At 52.7% G+C, this 9773-nt stretch overlaps 1 protein-coding gene across 1 annotated transcript in view; it reads right to left on the reverse strand.

The window, feature by feature from the left end:
* The window catches only part of LOC141053879 (uncharacterized), a 57915-nt gene extending 56270 nt beyond the window's left edge, over positions 1-1645 (reverse strand). The window contains exon 1 of the mRNA XM_073551024.1: positions 483-1645. Within this exon, the coding sequence (XP_073407125.1) occupies positions 483-488 (6 nt within the window). The 5' untranslated portion in view covers positions 489-1645. The remainder of the gene's footprint in view (positions 1-482) is intronic.
* Positions 1646-9773: the final 8128 nt, after the last annotated feature.

The following is a 9773-nucleotide window of genomic DNA, read 5'->3' on the forward strand; positions in this document are numbered from 1 at the left end:
CCCAAAAAGGGGTCCGTGCAGGGGGCTCCGCCGCCGCTGGGCGACGAGGGGGAGTGGCCGGCCTTGCCTGTCTCAAGTGGTGGGCATGGGGTGGCAGCGGTGGTCCGTGAGGGGGGCGTGGCCTCCCCGAGTGTTGCCCGGCCTGCAAAGGCTGTGGCGTGCGGGGGGGGCATGTCCTCCTCGGCCGTCGTCCCACCTGCTGCGTCTGCGTCGCCCGGGGGGGGCATGGCCTTGCAAGGGGTCGCTGCTCTACCAGTGGTGGCTGTGACTGGCGGGGGGGGGCGTGGCCTCAGCGGTCGCGACTCCGCCCGCTGTGCTCGCGTCACCCGGGGGGGCCGTGGCTCTGCCTGGGGTGGCTGCGACCGGCGGGGGGGGCGTGGCCGCTGCGGGCCCGCTGCCCTCTGTCCCACCCACCCTTCCAAGTAATGCTGTGCTGCCCCCAAAAGCTGGCGGGGAGTTGTCGGGGTCCCCGGCCCACCTACCTTCATCTGAGGGTGCGGGGACTCTGGCGCTCCCTGGCAAGCCGGCGGCGGGGGTGAAGAAAAGTGCAGAGCAGGGAGCGGTGCCAGTGGCCGTCCCTGCCCAGAGTAAACAAAACTCAGCAAAAGAAAAAAAAATGGAGCTGAAACCAGGAGCTGCTGTTGCTCCTAGGCCCAGCCAGGGCAGAGTGCATGATGTCATCAGCACTGAGGCATTTAAAGGGGCAGCGGCGCTCCTGGACAGGAGCTGGAGTAGCTCCCAGCAAGAGAGCTCAGGGCCCCCAGCAGGCAAAGAGAGGAACTACACTGGTTTGGGAAATGTTAAAAATGTAAAAAATGTAAATAATGTTGCTATGTTCACCAATTGTGCGAGTGAGAGTGAGTACGAAAGTGGAGTGGACATATTTGAGGAGATGTTTGCTGAAGTGAATGGTGATATGAGTGACATGGATGAGGGAGTGAGTGCTACTGTGAATGTGGGTGAGTGTGCTGGAGTGAATGCTGGGGTGAATGCAAATAATAAAAGAGTGAATGGGAGAGTGAGTGGGAGGACGAATGAGGGTGCTGGCACAAGTGGTGGTAGTGGTGGGAGGGCTGGCCCGTCTGCCCCCTGGCCGCAAGACCCCAACATAGTTATGCGGGGGCCGCGGCTGGGGGTCGGGGTGGTCCTCGGGGTGGTCCTGGGGGGGTCTCCTCGCCTCCGGGCTCCAGGGACGGCGCTTTGCACCACCGTTTCCTGGAGGCCCTCAAAAAAGGAGAAAGGTCGATAGTGGTAGAGGGGAGGACAGTGGACTTGTCTTTCTGGATAGAGAGACACGGCCTTGCTGCCTTCCAAAACCAAAGGGAGGGAGGGACTGTTTGGTCTCTCCCCACAGCCGGGCAGGGGCCGCAAAGGAGGAATGTGGTCCGTCTTAGGTGGGGGGGCAGTGAAGCTTGTCCACCTAGGAGCAAGGTGGTGGAGCTCCTCCTTAAGATGGGCTTCGGGGCGAATGACATCTTTGCCCTGATACATCCTTCGGCGTCCCGCTTCTTCGACGTCAGCTTTGTGCGGCCAGAGGGGCTTGAGCTCTTCTGGTCTAACTATGAGCTGGTGCGGGAAGAGCCCGGATGGCGAGACTTCGTTGCGCAAGCGGTGTCTCGCCAAAATTCCGTCAAGCGAGTGACCGTGGTCACTTGTAACGAGTCACTTGCCGGCGTGGACATTATGACGTGGCTTTCCCGTTACGGGGAAGTCACCGAGGTCCCCAAAAAGAACAGGGACGAATTCGGCATCTGGTCGGGGGGCTGGACCTTCATGGTTAAACTGAAGGTTTCCGGCGGCACGGTCACCCACATCCCTTCCTCGGCGTTCCTGGGAAGGGACAGGATCCTGGTCTTCTACCAGGGGCAACCGAAGGTCTGCCACAAGTGCGGCGACCCCACTCACTTCAGCGCTAGCTGCAAAGTACAGAAATGTGCCTTGTGTGGTGGGGTAGGTCATCTGGCCGCCTCATGTAAAGACATTCGGTGTCACTTGTGTGGTGACCTAGGTCACCCTCTCAGCCGCTGCCCTCGCTCCTTTTCTAATGCCGCTGCAGGCCCGGCGGGAGGAGTCCGTGAGGGAGAAACCTCTGGCGGCGCTCCTGCAGCTGTGGCAGGTGGTGGCGGAGGGGAAGGGGCTGAGGGACCGGTGAGGAAGGGCAATGCCAAGGTGAGGGGCCCCGCGTATGTGCAGAGGCAAGAAAAACGCCATGGGGGTGGGGGGCAGGTGAAGTCTCGGGCAACCGGGTCGATGCCTGCTCCTCCCTCCAGGCCCGTGGCAAAAGCCTCTGAGGTCCTGAGGGAGAGTGTGGTGAGAGAGGAGATCAGGAGGATGGAGAGGGAGGATAAAGCGGCTGACTCGGACGGGTCCTCACAGTATGAAAGTGTTGATGAGGAGGTCCAGGAGCAGCCTACAGCAGCGGGTGGCAAAAGTAAACGTGCCAATCGTAACAAATCGGGGGGAAGAAGGCTGGCAAGCCTTCAAAATCTCCCCCGCCCCCGACCACCAGGGTGCGCACGGAAGGGCCCGCTGACCCCCCTCTGATTGATCTCTCCAACCGGTTCAGCGTCCTCGGAGGCTCGGATGATGGGCCGCAAGACGAGGATGCTGGGCCGGGGGTACCACCGGAGGGTCCTTCGGGGGATGGTAGGGTCCGTCCCTCAGGGGGCAGTGTTCCTCCTGGGGGGGGACAGACCTGGAACCCGGGGGCGAGGACACGGGGGTGGTGGGATGGACACAACGGGAGCTTCCCTGAAAAGGAAGGTGTCCGACCCCTCCCCAGGTGGAGGTGATAGCAGTGGTAAGAAGTTGGCCATCCAACTTGATCACCCATGATGGCGGAACTTGCCCCGTTGACGCTGGCATCTATTAATGTTGCCAGCATAAAGTCAGATGCGGCTCGCTTCACGGCCTTTGATTTTTTCTCCTGGATTGAGGCAGAAATTTTATTCTTGCAAGAGACCAGACTAACAGACATGGGGGCCATCTATAAAGCACGGAGGGAGTGGAGGTGCGGGCCCTCATACTGGTCTCTTGCGGCCGAGCCGTATAGCGGGGTGGCAGTCCTTTTTAAGACTGCAGCTGTTGAATGCCGACGGGTTACTGAGTTGGAAATGGGGAGGTGCCTGATCCTAGATGTCTTCATGAGGGGACAAGAGCTCCGGCTCATCAACATCTACGGCCCGCAGTCCAAGTGGGACCGCAAATGTCTCTTCCTGAGGATCAAGCCCTTTCTTTTTACGAACCGGCAGGTGGTCTTCGGTGGGGACTTCAACACCATTACGAGGTCCCGTGACCGGGGGGGTCCCGGAGATCGCCTGGCTTATGATAGCGTCGCGTTGAATAGCATAGCCAGCGAAGCTCGCCTGGTGGATGTCCACATCCGGCACACCCCAGGTCACGGAGGTTTCACCTACCATAGGGGTAGCTGTAGGTCTAGAATAGACAGGTTTTTTTTGAAGGAGGACGCCATCTTTTCTGCTGTGTCCGCCGTTGAGGTGGAGTTCTCCGATCACTGTCTAATTTTCTTTTCTCTGAATGTTGCAGAGACTCATCGGATGGGAAGAGGGCTGTGGAAGCTCAATTCGTCCCTGCTGGAAGAAGCGGAGGTGAGACAATCCTTCGAGGACTTTCTTCAGAGCCAGGTACCGCTGTTGGATCTCTGTAGTAGTAAGTCAGAGTGGTGGGAGATCTTCAAAAAGCGGGTGGCGGGGTTCTTCCGTCAGCTCTCGAGCCTCAGGAGTCTGAACAGGCACCGCTTGTACCAGGCCCTGGGGAGGAAACTCGAGCAGCTTGTCTCGACTGGAGGTGACCGTGAGGAAATCTCCAGAGTGAAATCTTTGCTCAAGAGGTGTCAGTATGATAGACACACATCTTTAGTTTTTGAGAGGGACTTCGGGAAGTACCGCTCACCCGACCCTTACAGAAACTGTAAGATGTCAGTGAATTGTAAGATGGTGACAGGACTGATCGACAGTACGGGGTCCCTGAACAGATCCAAATCAGGGATCCTGGAGGTGGTCAGATCCTTCTACTCACACCTCTTGGAAAAGAAGGATCTGGATCGGGACAGGATGTCGGCTTTCCTGGCTGAAACCGTCCCTGAGCCAGGGGGTGATCCCTCTCTTGGTGTTTTGGCAGAGGAAATCAGGGAAGAGGAAGTGAGACTGGCCATTGATGGGCTTCGGCCCAAGAAATCGCCAGGTCCGGATGGCTTAACATCCGAGTTCTATAAGACTTTTAGGGACTCCTTGGTCCCCCTCTTGACAGGGGTATTTAATGAGTGTCTCTCCTCGGGCACTCTTCCCGACTCAATGAGGAAGTCAGCCCTCATTATTCTGTCAAAGGGTAAGGATCCGTCCCGTATCGAGAATTGGCGTCCCATAGCGCTTCTCGATACGGACCGGAAGGTTCTGGCCAAGGTGCTGTTTAATCGGCTGGTGAAGTTTGCACCCCGGCTCCTTTCAGGGGCCCAGCATTGCTCTGTTCCGGGCAGCAGTACTTTTAGTGCTGTGCTCGGTGTCCGAGAGGCAGTGGAGCAGGGTAGGGCAGGTCACTGGAGGGGGTACTTGCTGTCATTAGATCAAGCGAAAGCCTTTGACCGGGTCAACCACGAGTACCTCTGGTCCGTCCTTTTCAGGTATGGTCTGCCTGGGAGGTTTGTAAAATGGTTAGAGATCTTGTACCAAGGGGCTGAGACTTTTCCGCTGGTGAACGGTTGGTCAGGTCGCCCTTTTGAGGTGGGTTCTGGGGTCCGTCAGGGCTGTCCGCTGAGCCCGCTTTTATACGTGTTCGTGATCGATCCCTTCCTAAGGAGGGTAGATCGTGGACCGTTGGCGGGAGTCGGGATGGACCAGGCGGGCTCTGGGTCCTCTCTGAGGGTGGTGGCGTATACCGATGATGTTTCCCTTTTCGTGTCCTCGAGAAGGGAGGCGGATTGGGTCATGACGGAGGTAGTGCGCTACTCGGAGGCATCCGGGTCCATGATCAACCGGGATAAGTGTGAAAGTCTCTGGCTGGGAGGGGGAGATCCCAGGTTTGATATCCGGAAACCCTTCCAGGGCCCCAGGCCACCGCCAAAATTCTAGGCATCGAATTTGGCCCCGGGGATTACCCCCAGCAAAATTGGGAGGGCAGACTTAAGATCGCCGTCCAAAAGGTGGACCAATGGAAGGGTTGGTCTTTAACCCTGAGGGAAAGGGTTGCCCTGGCTAAAGGCTTTCTGCTACCTTTATTAATATACCTGGGCAGTGTGTGCATCTTGCCGGAACCTCTCTGGACACGGGTCTATAGCCTGTTCTTCCAATTGTTATGGGGGAATAGGCTTAACCTAATCAAGAGGGAGGTTACATACCGTACGAGGAGACTAGGTGGGTTGGGTATGGTCAACCCGGTGGTGTTTCTAGTAAACACCTTTCTTAAGACTAACATCTCCAACCTCTGGCTAGAGAGGGCTCCTCCGTGGGTAGTCTCCTGCAAGGGTTGGCTTTGGCCTTTCTTCCAGGAATGGGAGACAGGAGGGCAGGTGAAGGACCTACGCACACCTCATGGGCATCTCCCGGCTTACGCTACCCCGGTTCTGAAGGTGATCCGCCGGTGGGGTCTGGGAATGTGGGAAATCAGGACCATGTCGAGGCAATGCCTTGACAGGAGGGTCCTGTTGACACATTTCCAGAAGCCCCTGGCCCTTAAGGATTGCCCAGGCCGGGATCTGGAGGTCGGGCTGGGGCTTTTAAATTCTAAGCGGATCCCCATGAAGTTTTGGGACTTGACCTGGCGCTGCTTCCACGGGAGTCTGTATGTAAAGGATAACTTGAAGTGCAGGAAATCCGATGATCGGGGTTGTCCCCGTGAGGAGTGTGGCGACGTGCTGGAAAGCATGGAGCACTTCCTGCTTCATTGTCCCTTTAATGCAGAGGTTTACAACAGGGTGGGTGCTTCCATACGTTGGCCGCGGCTGGCGTCCCTCTCCTACGCTGAGTGGGCCTATGGAGCGTTCAGATCCCTGGGTGGCCGGGACCCGTGCACTTTATTCCTAGTCAGTGTAGTGGTTAGGTTCTACACTTGGAATGCACGGTGCCTAGTTTCGACGCGGAAAAAAACCCTTCCGAGGGATGAGGTGGTAGGAAACATCTTGGGTGACCTGGTGAAGGTCCGTTCTTTGGAGTTCGAAAGGTTGGGTGTGAGGAAGGCCTCTTGGCTTTGGAGGGGCCTCTCCTTTTAGAAACGCACTCAAGGGAGAGCTAGCTCCGTGTGAATGAGGGTAGGGATAGCATAAGTTTCACTGGGTGTTAGGGACAGAATTAGGGGCAGATAGGGACAGGGAGGGACAGGCACTGAGGGACAGATAGAGAGTTAGTTATGATAAGTTAGGTAGAGTAGGGGCAGGTAGGGACAGTTTCTTTAGGGACAGAAGTAGGGACAGTCTTAGTTGTTGAGGGACAGGGTGAATGTGTTAGTGAGGGATGGGGCCTCCAGAACTCCTTTCCTGGTGTTGGGCTGGTGCATGTCACTTTAGCTTTTTGTTTTGGAAACATGAAATTTAATGGATATTGGGCTTGCAGGCACCAAACTTGGGCCTGTGGCAAGGTTTTTGGAAATGTGGTTAATACTTATTGTTTGGGTAATATTATCACTGGTTATAGCAGGTCGTATCTTAGGTGTATAACAAGTGTAGTATGTGCTTTTTGTGTATCTGTACATGTATGCAGTATTGTATGTATGTCGCTAGGATGGTGCTTTTAAAAAAAAAATGTATATATCATAGTTAGGAAAGGGGGAAGGGGTACAGTCAGGTTGGGTGGGGGTTTCTTGCGGGAGGGAGGGGGGAAGTTTGGACCCTGGAATGGACCCTGAGAAATCAAGGGCCGAAGATCAGAAGGAGATGGCCTGGGAACTACACCAAGGACCATGGGAAATATATAAGGAAATGTAGATACGGGCCATAAACTTTCCTGGACCCTGAGGTGCTGTTTTTTTTCTGAGGCCATAAACTTTCATGGACCTAGGTGTGGAAAAGGCTACGAACTTGTGGACCTGTGGTGTGGGTGGTGGGAAAAAAAAAAAAAAATAAAATAAAAAAAATATATATATATATACACTCACTGGCCACTTTATTAGGTACACCTGTCCAACTGTGTGTTAAGACTTAATTTCTAATCAGCCAATCACATGGCGGCAACTCAGTGCATTTAGGCATGTAGACATGGTCAAGACAATCTCCTGCAGTTCAAACCGAGCATCAGTATGGGGAAGAAAGGTGATTTGAGTGCCTTTGAACGTGGCATGATTGTTGGTGCCAGAAGGGCTGGTCTGAGTATTTCAGAAACTGCTGATCTACTGGGATTTTCACGCACAACCATCTCTAGGGTTTACAGAGAATGGTCCGAAAAAGAAAAAAAATCCAGTGAGCGGCAGTTCTGTGGCCGGAAATGCCTTGTTGATGCCAGAGGTCAGAGGAGAATGGGCAGACTGGTTCGAGCTGATAGAAAGGCAACAGTGACTCAAATTGCCACCCGTTACAACCAAGGTAGGCAGAAGAGCATCTCTGAACGCACAGTGCGTCGAACTTTGAGGCAGATGGGCTACAGCAGCAGAAGACCACACTGGGTACCACTCCTCTCAGCTAAGAACAGGAAACTGAGGCTACAATTTGCACAAGCTCATCGAAATTGGACAGTAGAAGATTGGAAAAACGTTGCCTGGTCTGATGAGTCTCGATTTCTGCTGCGACATTCGGATGGTAGGGTCAGAATTTGGCGTAAACAACATGAAAGCATGGATCCATCCAGCCTTGTATCAACGGTTCAGGCTGGTGGTGGTGGTGTCATGGTGTGGGGAATTTTTTCTGGGCACTCTTTGGGCCCCTTGGTACCAATTGAGCATCGTTGCAACGCCACAGCCTACCTGAGTATTGTTGCTGACCATGTCCATCCCTTTATGACCACAATGTACCCAACATCTGATGGCTACTTTCAGCAGGATAATGCGCCATGTCATAAAGCTCGAATCATCTCAGATTGGTTTCTTGAACATGACAATGAGTTTACTGTACTCAAATGGCCTCCTCAGTCACCAGATCTCAATCCAATAGAGCATCTTTGGGATGTGGTGGAACGGGAGATTCGCATCAGGGATGTGCAGCCGACAAATCTGCGCCAACTGTGTGATGCCATCATGTCAATATGGTCCAAAATCTCTGAGGAATGCTTCCAGCACCTTGTTGAATCTCTGCCACGAAGAATTGAGGCAGTTCTGAAGGCAAAAGGGGGTCCAACCCCTTACTAGCATGGTGTACCTAATAAAGTGGCCAGTGAGTGTATATATATATAAAAAAAAAAAAAAAAGGGAAAAGGGGGGTGGTTTCTTGCTGTGTTGAGGGGAAGTAGTTGAGGGTCTGCCAAGATGGCTGTTTTTTCTGTTTAAGGCAGTGGGCCAGAAAAAGTGTTTACTTTCCTGTTTTAAATCCAGTATATAGGAATGAATGGGAACATGAGTGAAGGTGTGAATGGGGTTGAATGTGAAGGAATGGATTTTTGTTTGTTTTCTTTGTTTGGAGGTTCCTGCTGGGGGTCCCTCAGGCTGCAAAGCCTGGAGACACTGCACTATGTCCTTCAGAGATGGACTGTCGTAAGCTAGCATATTTGCACAAGTTTTTTTTTTTTGTATGTCGGTGTGGTTTATTTTAGTTCATGTATCGTGGTTTTTGATTTCTGGAATGTTGTTTTTGTCTGTCTTATGTATTGTGTTTTTGATATTTTTATAATAAAAGAGATACAGGATGTAACTCAGGATCAGTAATGTAATGTATGTACACAGTGACTGCACCAGCAGAATAGTGAGTGCGGCTCTGGGGTATAATACAGGATGTAACTCAGGATCAGTAATGTAATGTATGTACACAGTGACTGCACCAGCAGAATAGTGAGTGCGGCTCTGGGGTATAATACAGGATGTAACTCAGGATCAGTAATGTAATGTATGTACACAGTGACTGCACCAGCAGAATAGTGAGTGCGGCTCTGGGGTATAATACAGGATGTAACTCAGGATCAGTAATGTATGTACACAGTGACTGCACCAGCAGAATAGTGAGTGCAGCTCTGGGGTATAATACAGGATGTAACTCAGGATCAGTAATGTAATGTATGTACACAGTGACTGCACCAGCAGAATAGTGAGTGCGGCTCTGGGGTATAATACAGGATGTAACTCAGGATCAGTAATGTAATGTATGTACACAGTGACTACACCACCAGAATAGTGAGTGCAGCTCTGGGGTATAATACAGGATGTAACTCAGGATCAGTAATGTAATGTATGTACACAGTGACTGCACCAGCAGAATAGTGAGTGCGGCTCTGGGGTATAATACAGGATGTAACTCAGGATCAGTAATGTAATGTATGTACACAGTGACTGCACCAGCAGAATAGTGAGTGCGGCTCTGGGGTATAATACAGGATGTAACTCAGGATCAGTAATGTATGTACACAGTGACTGCACCAGCAGAACAGTGAGTGCAGCTCTGGGGTATAATACAGGATGTAACTCAGGATCAGTAATGTAATGTATGTACACAGTGACTGCACCAGCAGAATAGTGAGTGCGGCTCTGGGGTATAATACAGGATGTAACTCAGGATCAGTAATGTATGTACATAGTGACTGCACCAGCAGAATAGTGAGTGCAGCTCTGGAGTATAATACAGGAGGTAACTCAGGATCAGTAATGTAATGTATGTACACAGTGACTGCACCAGCAGAATAGTGAGT

The sequence above is a fragment of the Dendrobates tinctorius genome, unplaced genomic scaffold, assembly GCF_039654945.1.
Source record: "Dendrobates tinctorius isolate UK_male_01 unplaced genomic scaffold, ASM3965494v1 ptg000172l, whole genome shotgun sequence".
Taxonomy (NCBI): domain Eukaryota; kingdom Metazoa; phylum Chordata; class Amphibia; order Anura; family Dendrobatidae; genus Dendrobates; species Dendrobates tinctorius.